The sequence below is a fragment of the Eucalyptus grandis genome, chromosome 7 (genome assembly GCF_016545825.1).
Source record: "Eucalyptus grandis isolate ANBG69807.140 chromosome 7, ASM1654582v1, whole genome shotgun sequence".
Lineage (NCBI taxonomy): Eukaryota > Viridiplantae > Streptophyta > Magnoliopsida > Myrtales > Myrtaceae > Eucalyptus > Eucalyptus grandis.
The window spans coordinates 12,267,800-12,293,379 of record NC_052618.1 but is presented as its reverse complement, the minus strand read 5'-3'; the positions used below and the strand labels follow the sequence as shown (position 1 = coordinate 12,293,379).

The following is a 25,580-nucleotide window of genomic DNA, read 5'->3' as shown; positions in this document are numbered from 1 at the left end:
CTAGACACTAGCTCATAATGGGAAACACAACTTCCCTACATTTTCCTTACTAGTTTTGTTCTATCAACTGTTCTATTGAAAGAGTCTACAATTTTTTAATAGATGACACAAACCATTTTGTAGATAGGAGCACCAATCCAAAACTTGGTGAGTTCCGCCAATGAACATGGAGTATCGACTCTGATCCATTTAAAAAGCAATACGACTAGCCTCTAAAACTACAACAAGAGATTTTTCATTCAAATCCAACCAACAACTTGCATCCAAGTGTTCAGCAAGAATAAGTAATGAGGACTTTTAGAGTCTAAAACTAGCTATCAAATTATATTGTTCAGTCAAATCAGAGACCACAATTCAGTCTCCATTGCCACGAATATGGTTTTTCCACAAGAAAGGCTAGCAAAAGCAACATATTTTATCCTTCATAATTTGTCCCTTTTTCCCTAGCTAGGTTCTCAAGGTTTGAAATTGATAAATCAATATAATGCATAAGTTTAGTCAGAACTATGAAGTTTTATTTGATTGTCCTCTCTTGTCATGCATTGTGACTGCCAAATTTCCACGCTAAAATAAGTACACCAAATCTCAATGAGCAACAGAGATTCCAACTCCTTGTTGAGCTCGGTTAAAGTAACAATTTCCGGACTAATCTCAATGAGCAACAAAGATTCATGAAGCCAAGGCTAACCAATGACGATGACACAAAAAAGGTATAGTTATTGCAAGCACCATGTTGGACTGATGTAGCAACTCAAGGGCTGGTAACATTTCTTTATTGGCGACAACTCTAACTATTTGATTATAATCGTGATTGAGATTCTCCATACTAAAGAAAGATTACTAAAGTGGCCATTTCAATTTAAAAAAAAAAAAAAAACCTTTGACAGTCATGCCCACCAGCTTTCCTTGTTACGTAACCTTTGGTCATTTTTTCCTTCTAACATGGAAGTGCATCTTAAGCGAGTAAAACCCAACTGTTGATATGTACATGTGACAAGCCAAACTAGTAAATGGAGTAATGGACACAGAAAATCTGTGATAAAGGGCACGTTTTACGCAGCACTGATATTCCCAAATGACAGCCAAACCTCATTCTACCGCAACAAGCAGATGACTGGCGGCAGGTATTCGTGGTTGTTCCATGTTAGAGCAGAAAAAAGAAAAAAACAGACAGTTCAAATCTTACCCAAAAAAATGAGGAAATCCATTTCTCCTGCCATTCTTTGACCCCACATAAGAGATCATTTAAAACACACAATTCAAATCTTACCAGAAAAAAGAAAAAAACACGCTGTGGACTCCGCCGCTGCGGCCTCCGCTGAATGTGCCGAGAGGAGCAGCAGAGCTCGGAATGCACCGCTATTCACTACTTCTGGCCATTGCTGCCATGGACGTCGCCTCTGAACACCATCCATTACTACAACACCGCCATCGACCGCCACCGATCGTTTGAAGATCTTGGAAAACACAGCGTCACAGATAATAATTCAACACATGAACAGCACGATGAAAATATAAAAGGAGAAAAAGATTGAGAAAAGCTCACCTCCGGTCATCATTGTCGAAGCGTTACACAAACTCCGGGCCACTTCTCACAGACAGACCAGCACTGTCGATGACCGAGAAACGCCTCAATGAAACGGAGTTCTAATCACGATTGATGATCAAGCGAAACCCCAAGACAGCCACGGAAACTCGTCGCCGATGAAGATACGGGCCGGGTGACGAAGCTTCAATGGAGACCGGGATCAATGAGACTTCTAGGCCAGGGGAAAAACGGATCGATTTTTCACTCTCTCGAAGCCTCTTTGACTCTCTGCGTACGGTATCCGTTTCTCTCTCTAAAAAACGGCGCCTCCGAAGAAGAAAACCGCCGCTGAGACGCTCCAGACAGTTTTCGCGGATGAAACGCTCCAGATGCTCCAGACGGTTTTCGCGGATGAACAAAACCGCTGCGGTTAAAATCTCCGTACTTCCCTCTTCAAAACTATCTTTGTTAGATAAAATTGCATAATTCACCATCAACTTTAAATTTATTTCTTATAGTCCCTAAATTCTAATTTATTGTACAATGAGATCCCTAGATTTTCAATATATATTCAATTTAGTCTATGAATTATATTAAAATATTTAATGTTGTCTCCAAATTTAAATTGTCATATTATCGCCACTCGAGAGATTAACCTAAAAAAATAAGAAGTAAAAACTACTTTTTGTTGTTAGACCAATCTATTTATTATAGAACTTATCAAAGGTTAGTTTCGATGCGTAGATTTAAGGAATCAATTATGAATTTCAACCTATTAAATTATATTTCTATCTATATTATATATTGAAAACCAAAGCCATCAGAGCATCTCAAGCTTCCTCTAGCCAAAATTAGATTATATTCTTTCGTTCGTCATGCCCGGTCATTGATATCTACCTACATTTATAATACTCGTTTTCCACCTATATCATAACCTACTCCACAAAAAAGCCTCGGTTAATAATTTAATGTCGATTAACACTTGACATTTTCCAAATTAAAATGGAATTGAACATAGAAAAATTCATAATATCGCATTAGTTATAATATAAAATGATATCGTGTACATAATAAAATTTCGCCAATGGGAGACAAGTGAGCTTACACGCATGCAAGCACGCTCCACTAAAGACATCGCTGGAAAAATCAAAGTGTTTGGTCGTGCCAAGAAAAACAAATATTCTTTCCCCCTTATCAATTAAAAAAAATCTTATTAAATTGATTCGAGGAATACTACACGTGTCGCTCGGCGCCACGTGTCAGAGTTCCATTGGTAGGTAAGTAAATATTCCTTACGCAGCCACGCTTCTCCCGTGGAATGGAACCTCGAGCCATATCCTTAACACCGAAAAATCAAAATATTAAAGGAGAGAGGGAAGAAAAAACGACAAAACTCTGAAAGCGCTTCGCGACTCAAGAGGGAGCGCAAATTTCTGCGAAGCGCTCTCTCTCCTTTCTGTGTCATCGAGATTCTAGAGAGAGAGAGGGAGGGTGGAATGAAGCATCTGCAATGGCGGATCCTGCCGGCGCTGATCCTGCTGGCTTCCTTCGCCGCCTATCTCTACGTGAAGGAGCTGTCGAAGGTCAGCTCTCGCGTCGCTGCTCTCGCGCCTTTTCCTTTCCTTTTATCATCTCATCGACCGGTCGTCTCCGTCGTCGTCTTCCTCGCGAGTTCATCGTTTCGAGAGACGATTACGTTCTTCTTCTTCTTCTTCTTCTTCTTTTTTTTAATGAGATCGTGCAACGGAACAATCGGTTTGGTGTAGTAGACAAACAGAGTGTTTCTTCAGCATCCTGATGCTCGATCGCGCGCTCGCTTCGAACATGCAGCGTCACAGATTTAGCGAACGGAAAATGGCCTTTCTGGTTGCGATTGATTGAGGTAGGGAGACTCAAGTTTCACGGTGTCAGAGCGTTGTCCAGCACTCTTGCGATTGGGAAATCGAGTGAAACGATATGCCCATGGGAGTTTTGGTGATGTGTTTTGGAATGAGATAGTGCAAGGAAGCGAGCGGTTTGGTGTAGAAGTTTCTACTTGGCCTTTGCTGGACAAACAGAGCGTTTGTTCAGCGTTCTGATGCTTACGCTTGCTTCGAACATGCAGCGTCACAGAGTAGCGAACAGAAATGGGCCTTTGCTGGACAAACAGGCAAGTTTTATACGAAGTTGTTGTACCTTTTCCTCGTTCTCCAATGTACCTCGACCCTGTCAGCTAGGATACATACGTTGATGCGTGTTTGACTGCTGGATCAGAATCATGACAAACAGGCAGGTTCAACGGTCCACCAAATATTTCCAATATAGCTCGTGTGCATGCATGGTTTCTTTACCTTCCTAACATTGCATTGTGAAAGTTATAAATGTGTTTTGACTAGTTCGAACAGAATCAAATTACAGAAGCATGTTCTGCTCAGCTAAGCTAATCATTCAGCGTTGGAATTTTCTATGTTCTTCCAATCCTTGGAGCAAGTCTCTCATTTCCAATTCACGGCCTTTCAGATGTTTTAGGTTTGCAGTCTGGTTGAGCTTCTTTGCTATGTTGGTTTTAGCTAGTTGAATATTGCCACATTTTCTAGATATAACTTTTATAGTTCTCCTTTATATGCCGTTTTTTATAGCTTGATGTGGAAATACTGAGTGTACTGACAATGCTCTTTTCTCTTAATATTGTAGTAAGGAAATTTGCAATTTCTTCAAATTCTTTCCGACATCATCCCATTTTGAGAACTCACAGAAACCCCTCAGATGGTTCCAATGGATTGATTCCCCATTGGTGATAATCACTTCCAGCAAATCATTTTAGGCCTCTTGTGAAAAACGATTGAAGTTGACCTTCAACGAAGAGAAAAGAGAGGATTCTATTGGATGTTTGTTAATTTCATGGATAATAATGTAGCAAGATGTGATAGGACTTTGATTGGTTGTTGTAGGTTGCACGTGATCAGTGGGAGGTCTAACTATATTGTAAACTCATCTGTTATCTTCTCTTTCTTATAGTGTTGTGCATGCTTTGAGCACATATTAAAGTTGTAACTGTTGTTGTCTCTTTTTGTAATGAGAATATTAAAATTTAATGAATTCAAATGTTCAATGATAAGTTGATGATGAACGTCTGCATCTGCTATGAACATACACAGAGTTCTTAACTATCAAAGCTAAAACTAGTTACCATTTTGGCCAAAACACTCTGTGAAACAACATTCTTGTATTATTCTCTAAGGGAAATAAATACAAGAGAAAGCTACATGTGCACATCATTGAAACATCATAGTACTGAAATTGACGAACATTAATCCGTATCCGCATTTGACATCATCAGTTCACATCACTCTAGCAAGAGGCGACATCAAAATAGAGAGCGACATTTGCACATCAATGAAAAATGTGTTGCTGGTTTTCTTGATAGCATTTGTCCTCTTGCTCTCGCATTTGTGAAAAAAATTGCTCGTCACCCACAACTTTCATGTTGAGATCCTTACATCCTCCTTTTTACTTGTAGAAGGATAAAAAATAAATGAATTAGTTAAAATAAAGTGAAGTGCAAATAAGAACATTTTTAAGACAAAGTCAAGGGCACATGGACAAAGTAGAGATCTTCACGGGCATTTCTGGTGACATACCTGCTCCATGACGTATCCAGGGCTCGAATTGTTGGACAGTGTCAAGATCCTAGCAAATCTGTCTAAGCAGTTGCAACATCAATATCACACTGTCTCCAAAATCCGATGCCTTCTCTCACTATAGGCAATCACCGATGTGTTTCCACCACTTGCATACAACACAATGGGATCATTAGAGCCAGTCACCATCCTGCCCATTTCAATATGCGCTACACAATGATTAATAGCAAAGAATTTGGTTTCTTCCATGGCTGTGAAAGAATCCTCATCACAATAGAAGAAACTTGTAGAGGGGCTCCCATGCCTAGATACTTTGTTTTACAATGACAGTATTATCAGGAGTCACTAGAGCAGCTTTTTTTAGAGCTTCTTTGACCAAAGGATACTTCAGGTGGAAGCCAATCGAACAACTAAGGGTGTACCACTTTTGTTTATGCAGAGCCAAAGGCACCATTAATAGCAGCCACACACACAAACAAGAACCAAAGAAAGAATGAAGTACTGGGTTTCAGTAGCCTAGCTTATTGGTCCGCATGATGCAACAAAATTAACATTTACTAAAATAATAGGTACAAGTAGTGCATACCTGCCATGAAGACCAAATTGTTGAAAGACAAAACATAACATCTAGAGAATGGTTGGATTACAAAGGAAGAAAAACCAAAAAGCAATGACCATGAAGACCACATGACTCCATATGAAGTTTAAATTTGACATCAACTAGATAGTGACAATGAACTCAAGAAGTTTCTTCCTCATTCCTTGGAGTTTAGTCAATGCATCATAGATGTCCATTCGCTCCTTCGAAGACTCAAAAGAGCAAGTGATTCCTACTTCGATGATCAAAACCAAACAATCCTTGATACTACACCAGCTCTTGTTCTTGCCCTCTGGAGCAATTGTTCGTCTCTTCTCTAACTCCTCGATTTCTTGAAGCAAAATGGGATCAATTGCCTTCTCCACTCGGTCTGCCAAAGCTGCCTTTGTGAAGCGATGAAGGTCCAACCCATCTTCAAACATGTCATCAATCGGCCTTTTGCCTGTGAACATCTCCAAAATGAGGACTCCAAAGCTATACACATCTCCTTCTGTAGATACCGCACTTCCCATGCCATACTCTACAACAATCAACAATGTATTGATGCAAGGTGAATGATCTGTCTACGATTATGTGTTTAAAGGAACAAACTGAATGACCCAAGGTGTGCTTCATTACCTGGAGCTACGTAGCCAAAAGATCCTTTTACTCTGATAGAGCTTGATTGATCTACTAGCAACTTATGTGTTGCTTCTGGAAGGAACCTGGCAAGCCCAAAATCGCCTACATGTCCATTCATTTCATCGTCAAGAAGGACATTACTTGGCTTTAGATCACAATGAACTATTGGCATTTCATAGTGATGATGGAGATAATCTAGTGCACAAGCAACATCGATTGCAATATTCACTCTCTCTAGTAGACTCAACTTGTTTCTCTCCGTATATTGTGATGCGGTTGAGTGCAGCCACTCATCCAAGCTTCCGTTTGACATGAACTCGTAGACAAGTGCCTTGAAATCATTTCCTAAAATCAAACCCGAAGTACCTTCACAAGATTACGATGTCGGATTCTTCTCAAGACCTCGCACTCGGCTATGAAGCTCTTGGAAGCTCCATCACGTGTAAGGTCGAGAATCTTGATGGCCACAATCGATTGAGTTTGATCAAGCAGCCCTCTGTACACAGACCCAAAACTTCCCACACCAAGCAGATTGGTGGAGGAGAATCCACATGTCGCTTTTAAGAGATTGTGATAAGAAACATGCAAAAACCCATCTTCAGAAGAGCTTGAAGCCGATGCGTTCTTATTGGGTCTAAACCAGAAGAAGTATAACAGAGACAATATGAAGGTACTCCAACAAGAGCTGAGATTGAGGATATAAGAATTTTTGCAATTCCGCTTATTCTCTTCTGTTTTGACTCTTTGTAGTAGCATTTCGGTAGTTGAAAATCTGGGACACCCCCGCAAAGCTTCTTGTTTCCAAAGATTGAAGTTGAAATGGCACTTCTAAAAACTCCTCCTGTAGGCAATGCACCCTCGAAATAGTTGTAAGATAGGCTCAAATTCGTTAGATTTAGCGACTCTAGAAATTTCGGGATTTGGCCGGACAATTGGTTGTTGGAAACATTCAAAACCTGAAGGCCTCTCATGGAACTCATAATTGATGGTAGGGGCCCTTCAAAGAAGTTATCCTGTACATATAGGAGTTCCATGCTTATACAATTGCCTATACTTCTTGGAATCTGTTGAGATAATCTGTTCCCATCAAGATGTAGTTCGCCAAGATTTTGCAATTTTCCAACTTCTTCTGGAAGGGAGCCAATAAGACTATTTCGAGACAAGTCGAGGTAAATCGACAAAGATGACAAACCCATAATCTCTGGGGGTATGTAACCACTAAGGTTGTTGGTCGAAAGGTTCAAGAGAAGTAGATTTTGGCAAATTTTTAGAGAGGATGGTATTGAACCTCATAAATTATTACTATTCAAGTCCAAATGGATTAACATCCTTAAATTCCCAAAAAATTCTGGTATTTTCCCGACAATTTATTTTGGCTGAGATCCAAAATCTTCAGTTTGTTCAAATTTATGATCTCGGAAGGAATGGTTCCCGAGATGTTATTGCCTTGCATTTGCAAATTCTCCAAATTAATGAGATTTCCGATCCCGTAAGGTAAGGTTCTAGAAATATGGTTGTATGCTAACCCAAACATGGAAAGGGTGGTCGAGAGGTTACTGATACAGTCGGGTAGTAGTCCTCGAAAAGCATTTCCCGATAAAACCAAAATTTTCAATTTTGTGGAATTGGTTAAAGAACAAAGGAAGTCCAAATCAGTAGATTGCTCACCTCCTAAGTTGTTGAACTGAATATTAATCCAATTGATTCCTCTCATCTTTGAAAAAGAAGGAACTTTCCCAGTAAAATCGTTTTGGTAGAATTGGATTTCCTCAAGGTTAGAGGCGTTGGATATTGACTCGGGAATGGGTCCAGTGAGGTAGTTGTTCCCCATATTGATAATCTTGATATTTGGAAGAGTGAAGCCTAAGTTGCCAGGTAAACCCCCTTCTAATTGGTTTGTAGCTACATCAAGCGATGCCAGAGTGGATATATTGAAGATTGAGATAGGAATTGTACTGAAAAATTTATTTCCGCCGATAGCGAGGATCTTTAGATTTCTTAGCTGGCCAAGAGTCTCTGGGATCGTCCCACCGAAGTTATTCATCAGTGTTCCGAACATTTGAAGAGATGATAAGTTTCCAATAGATGGCGGGATGTTTCCCATCAAGCTGTTGAATTGAAGTACAAGTCCTTGGAGCTTGGACAATGAGCCCAGTTCTGTCGGCAAATTTCCTTTGAGTATGTTGTAGCCTAAGTTAAGAAAGAGCATATTAGAGCAATAGGAGAGATTCGAAGGGATTTGACCGCTGAATGAGTTGTTATTAAGGAACAACTTTTGCAACCGAAGCAAACGGCCAAAATGCGGGGGAATTTCGGCATGAAAACTATTGTTCTGCAAATAGAAACCCCTCAGAAAGCTCAGATTGCCGATATGGGGGGGCACAACCCCAAATAAGCTCTTGGATCCAAGGTCTAGTATGGTGACTCTTCGGTGTTTGTGACCGCAAGTGACACCATCCCAATCGCAAAAGTGGCTAGAATCATTCCATGAGCTCAAAGCCCCACTAGGATCAGCTATTCGAGCTTTGAATTCTAATAAAGCCAATCGATCAATCTCATCCGAGCCATCTTTTACTAAAGCTAGGACACTCCCAAATAGAAGAACGATTGTAGTTAGGCATGAGAATGACATGGGCAAAAGCTGATATCTATAGGCAAGGTCCATGAGGATTTGTAGAAAAATGCTCTCAGCTCGAGTCTTTTTGGTTCTCTCTTGACATTGTTTCGAAACAATTTGTGAATATATACTAGCAGGCAATATGTTCGACCTTACTAAGACAAGATGATATCATCAAATGCAATAATAGTGATGACAGAAATTTTTATCCTCCTTTCAAAATGAGAAAATTACAAGGCCGTGACATGCAAGTTAACAATCGGTGATAAGGTTAGTCAATGAAAGCTGAAAACACCATTGGGGCCTACTTTTTTTCCATTATCAATTGTGTCTTTTACAATCCCTGAATTACCGGGCCGTTTAGTAGGGGGTGATGCCTTCAGTCTTTTTCCACACATATATCATTTTGACTTTCCAATACTCATAAACAGAATAGTATTGACCGTACATGTAAGTAGGTCTTTCTCACAATTTATAATCAACTTTACTCTCATTTGTCAGTTATAATATATATCTTTACTACAAATTATACATTTTGGAATATTTTAGGAATTTTAGTATTTTAGATATATTAGTTCAGTTTATTATTTAATAAAATCTTATTAAAGAATGATGGAAGGGAAAAAATTAATTACAAAAGAGAGGAAAGTAAAATAAAAATAAATAAAATAAAGTAAGCAAAAGTGTCGTGAGAGATTTTTACTATCTCCAGTTATGTTTAGGTCTATTTATACTGATGTACCATTTATACCAAATAATATGTATGATATGATGTTAATATATCTGATTTTATTATTGAAATCTCTACACAGTGGATATGATATAGCAAAAACCCTAGATTTCATATTTTATCTTATTCAATCATATTCTAATTAGAAATCCAAATGACCAAATGTAACCTATCTCTATAGGAAAAGTCCATAAGGATTAGTAAAAGCATTCTCAACTTGAGTCTCTTAAGGTATGCATGTGACATTGTTTAGAGACAATTGGCAAAATATATCAACAAGCAACATGATCTTTGATATGAAGACATGTGGATGTCGTCAATGCAAGAATAGTCATGACGGATCTTTTATAGACCTCTCAAGTTGAGAACATTACAAGCCTGTGAGTTGCACTTTGCAAGGAAACTATTGACGATAAAGTCAATCAATGAAAGCCAAAACACCATCTGGCCTACTTTTGTTCATTATCATTTGTGTCCTTATGCTACAAGGCTACAATCTACCTTTGAATCTCTAGTTGGTCCATGCTGTCTAGTAAGGGCAAGGACTTTAGTCTTTTCCGTGAATATAAAATCTTTGACTTTCCGGTACATGGAACATAATTAGCGTGAGTTTCGAGAAAATATCTTCTTCCCGATCACATTGCAACTAAAATTAACAAAGTCCAGGCTCGACGAAATTGTTATATCAGCAAAAATCTTAGATTTCATATTTTATTATATTCAATCATATTCTAATTAGAAATTCAAATGATCAAATGTAACTTATCTCTATAGAAAAGGTCCATGAGGATTAGTAAAAGCATTCTCAACTTGAGTCTCTTAAGGTACGCGTGCAACGTTGTTTAGAGACAATTGGCAATATATTCAACAGGCAAAATGATCTTTGATATGAGGGCATGTGGATGTCGTCAATGCAAGAATAGTTTGGACAGATCTTTTATAGACCTCTCAATTTGAGAACATTACAAGGCCGTGATGATAAAGTCAATCAATGAAAGCCAAAACACCATATGGCCTACTTTTGTTCATTATCATTTGTGTCCTTACAAGGCTACAATCTACCTTTGAATCTCTAGTTGCCCGTGCCGTCTAGTGAGGGCAAGGACTTTAGTCTTTTCCGTGAATATAAAATCTTTGACTTTCAGGTACATGGAACATAATTAGCGTGAGTATCGAGAAAATATCTTCTTCCCGATCACATTGAGACTAAAATTAACAAAGTCCAGGCTCGACGAAATTGTTATGTCAGCAAAAACCCTAGATTTCATATTTTATCATATTCAATCATATTCTAATTAGAAATCCAAACAATCAAATGTAACTTATCTCTATAGAAAAGGTCCATGAGGATTAGTAAAAGCATTCTCAACTTGAGTCTCTTAAGGTACGCGTGCAACGTTGTTTAGAGACAATTGGCACAATATATCAATAGGCAAATGATATTTGACATGAAGGCATGTGGATGTCGTCAATGCAAGAATAGTCTGACAGATCTTTTATAGACCTCTCAATTTGAGAACATTACAAAGTTGCACTTTGCAAGGAAACTATTGACGATAAAGTCAATCAATGAAAGCCAAAACACCATCCGGCCTACTTTTGTTCATTATCATTTGTGTCCTTATGCTACAAGGCTACAATCTACCTTTGAATCTCTAGTTGGTCCATGCCGTCTAGTAAGGGCAAGGACTTTAGTCTTTTCCGTGAATATAAAATCTTTGACTTTCCGGTACATGGAACATAATTAGCGTGAGTTTCGAGAAAATATCTTCTTCCCAATCACATTGAGACTAAAATTAACAAAGTCTAGGCTCGACGAAATTGTTATATCAGCAAAAATCTTAGATTTCATATTTTATTATATTCAATCATATTCTAATTAGAAATTCAAATGATCAAATGTAACTTATCTCTATAGAAAAGGTCCATGAGGATTAGTAAAAGCATTCTCAACTTGAGTCTCTTAAGGTACGCGTGCAACGTTGTTTAGAGACAATTGGCAAAATATATCAATAGGCAACATGATATTTGATATGAAGGCATGTGGATGTCATCAATGCAAGAATAGTCATGACAGATCTTTTATAGACCTCTCAATTTGAGAACATTACAAGCCTGTGAGTTGCACTTTGCAAGGAAACTATTGACGATAAAGTCAATCAATGAAAACCAAAACACCATCTGGCCTACTTCTGTTCATTATCATTTGGGTCCTTATCCTACAAGGCTACAATCTACCTTTGAATCTCTAGTTGGCCCATGCCGTCTAGTAAGGGCAAGGACTTTAGTCTTTTCCGTGAATATAAAATCTTTGACTTTCCAGTACATGGAACATAATTAGCGTGAGTTTTGAGAAAATATCTTCTTCCCAATATCATTGAGACTAAAATTAACAAAGTCCAGGCTTGATGAAATTGTTATGTCAGCAAAAACCCTAGATTTCATATTTTATCATATTCAATCATATTCTAATCAGAAATCCAAACAATCAAATGTAACTTATCTCTATAGAAAAGGTCCATGAGGATTAGTAAAAGCATTCTCAACTTGAGTCTTTTAAGGTACGCGTGCAATGTTGTTTAGAGACAATTGGCAAAATATATCAACAGGCAACATGATCTTTGATATGAAGGCATGTGGATGTTGTCAATGCAAGAATAGTCATGACAGATCTTTTATAGACCTTTCAATTTGAGAACATTACAAGGATGTGAGTTGCACTTTGCAAGGAAACTATTGACGATAAAGTCAATCAGCCAAAACACCATCTGGCCTACTTTTGTTCATTATCATTTGTGTCCTTATCCTACGAGGCTACAATCTACCTTTGAATCTCTAATTGGCCCGTGCCGTCTCAGTAAGGGCGAGGACTTTAGTCTTTTCTGTGAATATAAAATTTTTGACTTTCTGGTACGTGAACATAATTAGCGTGAGTTTCAAGAAAATATCTTCTTCCCAATCACATTGAGACTAAAGTTAACAAAGTCCAGGCTCGATGAAATTGTTATGTCAGCATTTTGTTGCAGAGAGTGTGAAATGATAAACATAGGGAAAGGTCAAAGTTGCAAGGGGAGGCAAGTATTTGAAATGATCTTTTTTATAATTTACAATGTTACGATGAGACAATCCATTTCCCCGCACAATATTTAAGAAATCGTAGAATATTGCAAAATGATATTCATACATCTGTAATGTCCTACCTTATGCGGTCATAATATCGTTTGTTATTTTAAAGTTCGAAATAGTGCTTATACCGAGAGAAAGAGCAAAATCTCCGCTATGGTGAAGAAGGATCCCTTTCAAAAATATTACTTTCTAGATCCATGTCGGACAAACTTATTATATTACTATGAAAATTATATTTTACACCTTAAATGCTTATAAATGAATCACCCAAGAATCACTGCAACTTTCTCTCCAAGGAAGATCATCCAAGATGTATCTCTCTTGAATTTTCACAATGATTAATTGAATCAATCTAGGATTACAATTGATACACCTTGAATAGGAAAATGCACTATCTCTTTTTATTAATCATTCTTTGTATTATATACTGGTTCTTTTGTACAAATATTTATATAGCTCTCAATATAATAAAACTTTCCTCAAGGCAACATTATGCCAAAATCTCTCTCTCTCTTGAATTTTCACACTAATTAATGATGATAAAAAGTCCATACTATTATATTAACAAAATCACATTTTTATTCAAAAGATTCTTTGTAATTGTAAAAAGACTCGGCACGTATACAAATCCGCAGGTATATAGCTAGTTAGAAATGTAAACAAGGTGCAGTTGGCAGATGCATTTCATTGAAGAAGTGCGAGAGTTTCAGTCAAGTCAATGATCCTGCTTCTTCTTTTGACAGTGGCATGAGCGAGACAGCTCACATGTGAAAAGTCGTAGGAGCGTCGATCCGTTTCATCTATTCAACTTGCTCTTATTTCCTGATAACACATGATATGGGATAATTTTTTTTAAAAAAAAAACAACCCATTCCGGATTTAGCTCATTATCGGACCCACACTACATGTCCTTACCTGATCCAACATGTTACATGCCTTGTCCAACGGGTCAAGGTGAGCCTTTGATAATGAGGCGCGCCCATCGCAATTGACGGGTCGTCCCTCGACAAGACCACCACCTTGCATAAATCCACTAGGGGGAGCAATGGTTTGTCTGCTACTCAAAATTCCAGTGCCCATTGGTCTATGTACACCCGTCAAACGGGTTTTTTGGGTTAAGTCGAAATTCAGCCAAAATTGACTAATTTACATAAAGTATATATTCGACAACCTGTGCCCAACCCGATCATGATCTATTTTTAAGAAAAAAAATTTCTAAATTGTTGCATTCGAAGAATGGGCAGCTCCATGGACTGACTCGTTGAGTTAGTGAGGGAGCTTGAGCGTCAGAGTTAGTGAGGGAGCTTGAGCGTCAGTTATGGACGGAGGTGTGAAGGTGGTGGTAAAAGTCCTTCCATAAATTATGAATCTCGTTCAAGCTTTGATTCGATGCTAACATGACCTTTTAAGATTTTAAGGTTCACTTAAGTATAAAACTATTATTTTCCCTTTTATCTTGTGAATAACATACATTAAACTTTTTTATTTCGTCCTTTCAATTATATTTTCCAATTATCAACTCTTTAAGACTTAACTTGCAAGAGTCAGAAGTGTTCGTGACGTAGGATGTAATAGCCAAGTGTGCTCTTCTTGCAGCCGAAGAAGTTTCTTCATCTCAAATTATGGGTTGGAGCTGATAAACTAAATGGGTTGAATATGGGCCTTGTGCAAATCCATATAGACCCCATAAAGAGTTGGGCTCAAATATCATAGACTAATTTCCCATAGACTAATTTCCCCATTTGTAAAATTGTAAGTGACCCACCCGGCATGTCAAAGTCCTCACGTGTCCAAGCAAGCCATCACCTATGTTAGCGACCATTCACCCGCCAGGGTAAGCTTGTCTATAAATACTGCCAAGGGACTCAAGTAAAGTTTATAGTATTTAGCTTATAATCTTCCTTTAAAGCTCAGTATCTGCACATATTCTTCCCTACCTAACTTAAATATCGGAGAGCCAATCTAGATAAAATATTCGGACACTTCAACCCGTGTTTGAGTGTGCAGATCGGAGTTCCGGCATATTCCTCAAGACCGACTTGTCCACCAATAGGAAGTAAAACACTTCCCTAATAGGAGGCTATAATTACATTTATAAACAAGACCTATAAGTAAATATATATAGTTTATACTAGCATTAGAATCACGCAACTCATTATATAGAGTTGTAAAAAGCACTCCTATATTGTAGAATTAGAACAATGAAAAGCACCAACTAAACACTATGCTAAAATTTTGTCCGTGTATTCATATATGTCTCACATGCAATAATAACCGTTTTAGACTTTACCATGTCTCATATTCATTCAATTTAGAATAATCTCCATATTTGAATCCAAGGGGTTGCTTAAGTGGTTAATTTGTCTCTTTTTCACTCATGACATGAGTTCAAATTATCACACTAGCACTTTTCTCTTGAGCCACTAGGAGCACAGATCCTTGTATTTTCGGTGATTACCCATGATGTGTGGGGGATGAAGGACCACAATACTCAGTAATAATTAGTCGAGTGCCCCGCCCCAGACATCTCATTGTTATAAAAAGACAAAGGAATACTAGGATGTGAGACTATTCAATGAATGGTCCCTTTATTTAGTAAATTTCAATAGATTCATCCTGATGGTTCAACTCATCTGCAATTGTACCAAAAATGAGACGGTGAAACCTAACAGAGTGTCAAAGAAAGATTGAGAATAGAAAGAATATGTAGGTTATGAAAATAGACAAGAGAAAGATGTGATAGTTTATGGAAAAAGATGTTTCGGATCTGATTAACTATATTTGAAGCTGAAGAGACTTGATTAGAAAAGCTACACAAGTTCATAACTTGATGAAACAAGCGAAAAGTTGAGGAGCATTTGATTGTAGAAAAAAATTGCTCTCTAGTTCAGGGATCAAAAGTATAGTTTAACCATTTTAGTAAAGCATACGTGAAAGAAGAAACAACTTGACTTGCCCTTTACGTAAGGGCACATGATGCAAAACAAATAAATAGACGATTTTTATGAATTTGTAGGTGTAGCGTGATCACAAGGAATAACCAAGACAATTAAACGGAAGGATCACCCTACTCTCCCAATGACATGCATGAGCATGAACTTGAAGAAGAGAGAGAGATCAGCAAGGGCTATGATTTCCACGACCACTTCATGCAGGTGAGAATCTGTATACAATGATCTGAATTAGTGAACCTCACCCGAGAGAGAGAGAGAGAGAGAGAGAGAGAGAGAGAGAGAGAGATATAGAGATAATAGACAAGAGAGATAATTGACCATGTTATATACTGGGTAATGTCATAGTTTACCATGTTGGATGCACTTCCCTTTAATGTGCTGAAAAAGGAATACGATTAACATTACTTGGCCAATTTAGTTCTAAACATGGTGATTACTAATAAATTGACCAGAAATTGCTAACGTAGATGCTGGCTATTCTATGTGGCATGGTTGGTGCTGATGTAGATAAGCTTTTTAATTTTTTTTCTTTTTTCCTTTTCTTTTTCCAACTTTGAGCTGGTGAAGCTACCAATTGACCCTCACTAGCCATAGGGGAGGGATGTGACTCCCTCACTTGTAATCGATAAGGGCCCAAAGGCACTCACTTGTTGCTAGTGAGGGCACGCAAGCACTTGCTTGTGGCCGACAAGGGCATCACCCCTACTAGCCAAAATCCCAACAAAAGAAAAACAAAATTCAAAACATTTTTTTTAAATTATAAAAGTTGTCCACGTCAATACCAGTCATATCACCTGAGATAGCTGGCATTCACTTTATTGATTTTCTAGTCATATTTGGTTGAAAAAAATTCATTGCAAATTGTCAAAATACTTCTAACTGAATTGGTAAAATTGAATGATTTATAACACAATTGACCGCCATCCAATAGATTTAGGACTTTTTAAATAATTTCCCGAGAGTATTATATGGGGTTAGTGTAATATATTATGCCAATCACATATCAAGATATATAAAAAAATCACATTGGATTCAACTGAAAAACACATGTTTTTACGTAAGTTTTGTATATTGTAATCATTTAGAGCATATTAAATGTTTTTCCATTGATTCCTGGACGTCCAGTATTTCCTGCCTATATGAGCAGTTCCTAGTGAAATTCATAAGCCAACCTTCCTCCCTCCCTTCGCTCTTTCACACACATAGCCTAATTCATGGATGGAGTCGCACAAGCATTTCAGCCATCCACACAACCTGATCCTTTGCCAACCCTTTCAATAAGGGCTTGACCATCCGATTCAATGCTTTGAATGCGAATCCCAGGTTGAAGTGCCATTGGACGTCTTCGCCTGCATCTAGTGCAGCTACTTCCTTCATTTGCACTGCTTCCATGCGAAGCGCCCTGTCCACCACCATTTCCACCCCCTCACCCTAATGTCCTCCCCAACCTAGCCCTCTGCCTCCTTCCTCTGCTGCCTTCGCCACCCTTGCACCGGCATCTCTTACTCTTCTGCACCGTGAGACTTCGACCTCCATTGTCCATTGTATCAACAACCCTCTCCCACCTCGGGAGATCATTCTCCCACACGTGAGCTAGGCAGCCTCACACTTCTCCTCCTACTCGAGCACCAATCACCGGCTCAGGACATCGCCAGGCCATCGAGCTTTGGGATGTTGGCAAAGCAACCAAATGTGGAGGCTATCGAAGAGCACCAATCCCCTGCTACCAACTTCCCTACACCAACCTTCAGGGCACCGTTGTCCCAGCAACCCAATAATATGGGTCTATCAAAGTATCAACGGCATTACCAGACAGTGGTGGACAGCGACAACCGATAAGAACTTTTCATCATGAGTTGCACCCCGAGCGCCCACTTCATTTCCTCCCCTCGCCACCTTACGAGGGGAGAGAGTTCACAGGTAATGCATGTGGGGACGATGGGCACACATCCTCCTATAACTGCTCGATCCACCAATACGATCTCTATGCGGAGTGCACCGACCTGGTGACAAGGGCAAAGCGCAAGGACCACAAGCACATTCGCATTGTGCTATTCCAGACGCAAGAATAGAGCCTGATCTGACGTGCCAGGAGAGCATCGCCAAGGGATGCTGGTGCTACTATTGCACAGACTGCGATTATGGCACACACTTGGACTGTGCAGGGGATGAAGCAATGGAAGCATCGGTGGATAATGGAGGAGATGAGACTGAAGACATAGGGCTTATGATGATGATGTTTCAGCACCAGATGCAAAATGCAGTCCATGCATGCTAGTATGGTCTCCTCGTCCATCATCAGAACTAGACTTGGCTAACATTGCGCACAAAAGCTTTTTCCTCCAAGTATGACCTCTACATAATTAAATTCCTAGTCTTGAATTTCCATAAATGTGATTTCATGGACCGCTATGGTTTTCATTTCCTATTGTGGAGTTATTATAACTCATATGGTGATTTGGTCACCGCGCTCCAATGACATTTTTTTACTTCCTTTTTTTGGGGGGGGGGGGAACTCTGGAATGATTTTGAAATTATGAAAAATCTAATAAGAAAGTCCTTGACATTAGGGATCAACTTATGCATGTGATTAATTCTGAGATTAAAGAAATAACTATATAAAAAAAGTGGCATAGATTAACAGAAAATTGATAAAATCTACTGTCAAACTCTACTTGAAAAATTAACCAATACTTTGATGAAATTCCTCTCTGATTCTAACAAGGAAGAATAGTTTACTCTTCCCTGCCGGAAACATATTGCCAATTTGATCTCCAAAAATTTTGACACGCAACTGGAAAAGAAAATATTCGTTTACAGAGCCATATTTAAGAATGCACAACAACCTTATCCAAGTAAGTACAGAGAAAAACTGAAAAGGAGATGGTCATATCCGGTTTTTTTCTTATTCCAAGAGTATCAAACCCAGTACCAATTTTAGATGGAGCAAGCACAACTTCTAGAAGAATAAGGGGGAAGATACATGATCAATCACAAATGATTGGCTGAAAGTGTGTAGCGAAGATCATTAGTGCAGAAATGCAAGTCAATGCACGCACAGCCGCCCAAGTGAAAAGAACCATGTGTTTATTAGGAACATTGCCAGTTCAAAGGAAGAGCTGTCATTACACCTGAAAGGGTAACTTATCCAGGAAACCTAACAAGATAGAAGCACCATGCAAAAGGAGCAGACAGAGACCAGATATCTTCCACTGAAGATGATGACAACAGACAGGAGATTGCTAGGAAGAAGACAATGCAAATCAAATTGACATGCTCACTGAAGCTTCCAAAAGATCACGTTTTACTGAGAAAGAACTCATCCATCAGTACAATGTGTGGAAGGTGAGATGGAATTTTACAGAGTTAACTGCAGAAACTAATAGCTTCCTGAGGACAAAAGGACTATTCAAAATTTTTAAGACTAAAACCACGTCCTATGACATGAAAGTAACAGGACCGTGTATCAAAACACCATAAACAGCCAAGAATACTGCCGAAAGCTTAGCAGAGTTAATATAGTGCAGACTATGGACAGGAAGCTCACATACTAAATGTGTATAAGAAAAGATAGCATTTACCCACTTAACTCCTCTTCAAAAAGTTCAGACACTTTTGAAAAATCGTAGCCAAAAGAGGCATTCATTTCTAAGGCAACTTCTCTTTTGCAAAGAGAGAACGCATTACTTCCATAGGTAAATCTCTTGCCCTATCCTCAAAAGAGCCATCTAGACACCAGAAAGCTGTCCGCGCTCCACAGTCGCAAATGCCAAAGAAGAAGTCAACCAAGATCAATCTCAGATGCATTTGCAATTGTTAAAGCTTGTAAGCGAAAGAGAATTCACTACCCATCGTAGCCTTGAGAGATTAAGGCCAAATTTGATTGTTTAAGTCAAGCAAGCAATGTCATCAGACCAAACTAAAAAAACGAGCATTCACGGACATTAAATAGTTGAATCTTTTAGCCAAAGTTCGCACATCAAAAGACTGATCAAGCAGATTTGTCCACCCAGAGAACAATAAAGAAGAGATGCAACGGAAGGGACTTTGGCTCCAGCAAGTAACAGCAGTACCTCCAATTGTGCTTGTTGGAGTTTGTGATCCAATTCTAGAAACTTCAAGATAGATTTGAGCTAGAAGATTCAAGAAAAATTCTAGAATTGTCTACAAGCTTATGTGTCTAAGAAAATGTAGAAGTCTCTAGAAGAACTACAATCTAGAATTACCTAGATGAAGCCTACATGGACAACATTCTATAGAAATCTAGAATGTTGTACTAAGATGTGACTCATGCCTATAAATAGGCTTGTAGTTCATTCATTTTAGTGAGTGAGAGGTGAACCCTCCACCTTGTGTGTGAGGTGAACCCTCCACCATGAGAGGTCAAGATCTCTATTGTACCTCCATCAAACTATTTCCTTCAACTAATGAAACTATTTCCCATATCCCATGTTCTTTGTCTTTCAATTATCCTAGTCTATCCCTTGTCCATCATCCATAAACTACACCATACACTTGCACACACGCCACTAACCATAAACTATCATCCATAACTAAAACTATGCTTCCGCGCACATTTAAATTCTAACAGTGCTGCTACAAGCACAAAATATTTTTCAATCAGCACAGCACCAACTGATTTAATATATCTGAAAAAAACCTGTGTGCATACCTATCAGCAATATTCTTTCTACCCCGAACGGAAGTTTCCTGTACCACAATGTTCATAGGGACCAGAACAGTCCTGATTTAGCAGTCATTTCCTGATCCTCCTTGAGTACCACTATCCCTATTAGGGCCACGATCAGAACTGCGATCACCATCTTGGTCTCTACCTGAACCTTGAGGCCAAGCTTTTTCCTCAGTGATATTTCTCCCATCCAAGTCCATCCCATTCATAGCCTCAATAGCCTCACCCATTGCTTGCTTCTCATCAGAAGTCACAAAACCAAATTAATGAGAGCATTCTGAGAACTTGTCAACAACCCACTGCATTAGAGATATTCTTCTCGGAGTTAGTTTGTATTATATGACAGGGAAAATTACAGATATAAAAGCTTGTACTTCCAACTAGTAGATGGAGTCTTTGACACAGAAAATCTGTGATAAAAGGTACGTTACATGCGTTAATGTTATTCACAAATGTCAGCCAAACCTCATTCTACTGCAACAAGCAGATGGTGAATAAAAGTGCTTACCTCGAGGGTTAGACATTAAGCCACAATTTGTCAAGTGTTCTGCAAGTAATTCTCCCAACTCTTTTTGCCAATTTGCTACAGCCTTGGCTTCAGATACGGGCCATACAATAGATGTCCCAGTTGTAAGATTGACGCTGGCAGCAGATACTTTAGGCTGTCCAATGCTAGGGCAGAAAAAAAAGAGAAAACACGCTGGGTTCAAATCACACCCAGAAAATGACAGGTTTCACACTTAGTTTAATTCAAGTTGATGACGATTCTTTTCATACGAAAATGGCTTCATGAATTACAAGAAAGACAAAATCAATGGCAAACTCACTTGATTTTCCAAAATTCTCTTCATACTAGCTGCACATCCCCCACACATCAATCCCAGCAAAGACGAAACAGAGACACTCAAATGACCGCACAATTGAAAAAAAAAAAAAAAACACGGTACGCACCGCGGAAAAACATCTTCAGCAATATAATGCAGGGAAAGTTGGACAAGCATTGACAAAATCGAAGCTTCGGCTAGTACATTCACATAAACTGCGAGATAAATATAGTGGCTTACTCCGACGTCGAGAATTATACCATCCGAGGAGACGGCCGACACTTCCTCTGCTCCATCCACGACTGATTTCGCCTTCACACCGGCGCCGCCGCCGCCGCCGCCGCCGCCGCGTCCGCCGCACGCACCGAGAGGAGCAGCGAAGCTCGGAACGCACCGCAAGCGGAACCTCGTGGCAGCCGGAGGAGACGGAGACGGGGCCGAAGCGAGGCTCGGGGTGCGGATGCGGTCGGCGTAGATGCAGCGGAGCCTGTGGGCGATGAGCCGAGACGGGAGGCATCGGCGATGCAGCGACCGGGAGACGTAGCGGTGGAGGCGGAAGACGAAGGCGTTGAGGGTGGACGGAGATGAGGATAAAAATTCAATACGCGATAATTATCAATCTACTTATCCAATTTAAGTTTTTAGATTACATTTTCTAACATAAATGAAAAAATTAGCTCATTATGCTTGTGTACTTATGGTTATGGATGGATTAACAAGTTTTATTTGAAATTCAATATTCCATATTGAGTGCAAGACTTAAGGTTTAGAGGGATAACCATTGATTGTCAATTTCTCCCTTTTTACTGATAAAAGAAATTATTATCTCACATTAAAATTTCCTAGAGGTTGCATAAATTATCTAATATTTGAATTTTAATGTCAAGGTGATAAGTTACCAATTTGCATTTAGATTTTATGTGTAGTTACCAAAATTTACATCTTTGCTACAATACATTACAATGGCATTTCCCATGGGTAAATCGTAGGAGACTAGTTTCTAAAGAGTGCAGTTTAGTTAACTGTCCTCCATCCAGCAACGGAGTGACGGTCAACTAGTAATCGCTCATTTTGTGATGAAACCGGTTGACTTTTTCAACCGATTTCATCTCATACAATTTTTTTTTTTTTATTTATGTTTTTTTATTGCACGCTTGAATAATTGAGAGATAAAATCTTAAGATGACACACAAAATCAATTTTCATGAATCTGATAAAAAATAAATTAGATACTAAAATATAAATAATTACAAGTAAAAAATATTATTACCTATTAAAAAGAAATCATTAATGTCATTATATAGATATATTAAATTTAGAAGATGAAAAAACATTTGAGACGTTGGCTTTACAATTAATAACAAAATCATTGTTGGCTTCTCAGTCCTTTCGCCAAAATCTAATTGCTTTAGCACTCGACCTGAAATTAAGACATGTGATATTGGTTATACATAAAATTAATGAAATAAAGAAAGAACAAAATAAGAATAATGAATTAGTAAAGAATAAAATTTACCCCATTGATCAAAATCTCGTAGATACGTTAGGCTTGAAACGAGATGCGGACACTACAAAGTGCCAAAAACTTGGCATGGGATATTTAAATGCCAAAAGTAAAGAAAGATACACTTAAGTGCAGATATCGGAGGAAAATGGATCTATTAAGTGTCGATGATGAGAAAATTAGACCAAAATATTGATGTGGCATTTTTCAAACAAGACAAATGCAAAATGACATTGCTTTACACACAAACATGGCTATATACAAAATTAAAAATCTTGATGCTACACCCCTTCGGCCATCGGTGGCCGTCCTTCGTCACCACAGAAGCACAAGCACCAACTGGTTGTCCATTTCGACCAACGCTGACTACCGTCGGCTGCCTACTCTGGTGGCCACAAAATCTCACGAAAATCCATATTGAAACGAAATTCTAAAGCAAGCAGTCCAACGAACAAACAAGCATGAATACATGAAAATGGAGAAGAATAGCCTAACTAGTGCGGCCTCGAACTGCTAGCTTCGCTGGCGATGGGGAGGTCACCGACGAAGGGAATGGACTTCCGGCAACAGTGTAGACTTGGTGACAACCGATTATTTCCAAGAGAATCGCATGAAAATCCAGCAAAAACACTAGAGTCAGGTAGGATTCAACGAATGTAAATGCAAATATGAATTGGCTTCAAGCTTAGACATGAAAATTTCTCAGTGTTCTTTCCGACAACAAGCTTTAGATTCATGTTCATGGGGAAACGAGTTTCCAACTCAGGTTTAATGCAATTCTCCATCTAAACATAGTATATAAAACTCTTAATTTATTATGAATGGCCGCAAATCGTGCTTGGTTCCGCAAGCTTTTATTCATTATTTCATTGATTAAGCCCGACACTCTCGAACTCCGTAAAGCATAGCAGAACAGAACACTTGAGCCCGGAGTTGACCTGGTTTTTGAAGCGAGATGTAATCGACTATCTCCGTGAAGGCTCGGGCTGGACTCGTCCTTTCTCAGCGACTTGAGCCTGGCTTCCGCGGCGTCTTATGTAGCTGAGGAGGGTGGATCGCAGAAATTTTTGAAAAAAAAAAAAAGGGTCTCGAAAATGTTTGCCGCCGGCCGCAAGTAGAGGTCTCTTCCAAAAACCCCTTGACGCATCATTGTCTCAGCGTGAACACCATTATGTCCACCGTCAAGGGCAGCGAGCTCAGGTTAAAAATATCTATTTTTCTTTCCTTTGAACCAACGTCCTCCTTTTTCTGCAGAGCCCGAGCCCCTCCTCCTATGGTCGACAAACTCCTTGCTCAACCTCTCCCCTCTTGGACCTGCTCACCAAAAGCCAGCGACCTCCCCCATCTCTGACGACAGCTGGATTCTTCCTTCCGCTTGCGTCATGGCAGTGGCGTCACTCGCACGTCCTCCTTCCCTTTGCTGGGCACGCGCGCGGGTGCAGAGGAGAGGAAATGGGTGATGAGCCGGGCCTTCTTTTGTTTGGTTTTGACGTGGGCTCAGATCTTAGGCCAGAACTTTCAGTCAAAACTTCTTGTAAATGGGGCTGTCTCGATTGACTTTGAAGCCCATTTCCTCAAACATTTGTCACTGCTCTAAGAAACCATCGTTTGGGCAAACAAACTCGCAACTTAGCCGCAGGGATTCAAGTGCATCTTCTTCATTACCATCATCTGCAGGTGCATATGCTGAGCGCCTCGACCTTCCTTGGTGATGTGGGGTGGGCTGCAACTTGGGTCGGAGAGCTTCAAGTGGTCCTTTAGGCTTCTGTGCTCCTTGCTTACCCAAAGCACAGTCCGCAGAATAAAAAAAAGCGCGTTCATGATCCTTGGAAATCAATGGAGGCTTCTTTGGTAACAGGCCCCCATACCTTTTCTTGATTATTTCCTCCTCTTCTTCTGGGGAAGGCACGGCATTCTTATCACCCACACTCGAATCTATCATATTTTTAAAAGCACCTTCCCCATCGCCATCATTTTTAATAGTACAATCAGTCTGCACTTGATCCCGTGAGTCCTCAGCGATTGTGCCTGACATTTTATTGAACGGGTAATAGCTGATTCGAAAGAGCTCCAACAAGAAACCGGGAGGTAGAGGATGGTAAGAATTTGAACGGAGAAAGTGTTTGAAATGGAAGGATGAACCGAAAATAATGATAAGCCGGCCTGCTCGATTTCCCCTTTTCATTTTTGTTTGGTCCATTTTATTCTTCTTTTTTTCAATTTTTTTGCTTCTTATCTTTTATAGAATTTTTTTTTTTTTGCAAAATAAATGGATATTTAAAAATGCCAACAAAAATTCAAGTGTCAACATTTGGTATTTTTTCGTTTTTTCGTTTTTTTTTTTTTTTTTGGGTTTTAAAAACTGAAAAAGGGACCAAGTTTGCAAGAGAGCAAGACAGATGTCCATACTACCATATGTCTAGAGGCCCTTATATTAGAAGCTAGAGCAAGACAAAGGACATTTATTTTTTTATTGGTCTTCCTTGGATGCTAATTCACTAGTCTCATTACTAGTGATTTTTCTATTGCCAGATTCAAATTGTCTTTGAATGGCAAAATTCCATATCCACTTCCAGACAAAGCAATGATTATGAATACCACATGACTCCACATGAAGATTTTACATAAACTAGGCAATCACAATGAACTCAAGAAGTTTCTTCCTAATTTTTTGGAGATTAGTCAATGCATCACCGATGTCCATTCTGGATTTGTTCAACAATCTCCTGGGGGTATTGTCAGCTTGGCCAATCTCATATTCTTTCGAT

The 25,580-nt window shown here is 39.1% G+C and overlaps 1 protein-coding gene and 2 long non-coding RNA genes across 3 annotated transcripts; 1 reads left to right on the top strand and 2 right to left on the bottom strand.

Annotated features, from left to right (window-relative positions):
- Positions 1 to 3,009: 3,009 nt before the first annotated feature.
- On the top strand, positions 3,010 to 4,625 carry LOC120295318. The gene is made up of 2 exons (XR_005552665.1): positions 3,010 to 3,111; positions 3,633 to 4,625. It is a non-coding gene; the product is annotated as an uncharacterized LOC120295318 (long non-coding RNA).
- Positions 4,626 to 5,716: 1,091 nt separating this feature from the next.
- Positions 5,717 to 7,123, bottom strand: LOC104455068 (receptor kinase-like protein Xa21). Its single transcript, XM_018877471.2, is given in 3 exon segments — positions 5,717 to 6,266; positions 6,365 to 6,721; positions 6,724 to 7,123. Coding segments are annotated over 3 exon segments (1,155 nt in total). The 3' UTR covers positions 5,717 to 5,868.
- A 12,497-nt stretch (positions 7,124 to 19,620) lies between these two features.
- LOC104428186 lies at positions 19,621 to 21,660 on the bottom strand. The gene is made up of 4 exons (XR_005552925.1): positions 21,549 to 21,660; positions 20,993 to 21,156; positions 20,467 to 20,783; positions 19,621 to 19,878 (listed from the first exon to the last, which is right to left on the bottom strand). It is a non-coding gene; the product is annotated as an uncharacterized LOC104428186 (long non-coding RNA).
- Positions 21,661 to 25,580: the final 3,920 nt, after the last annotated feature.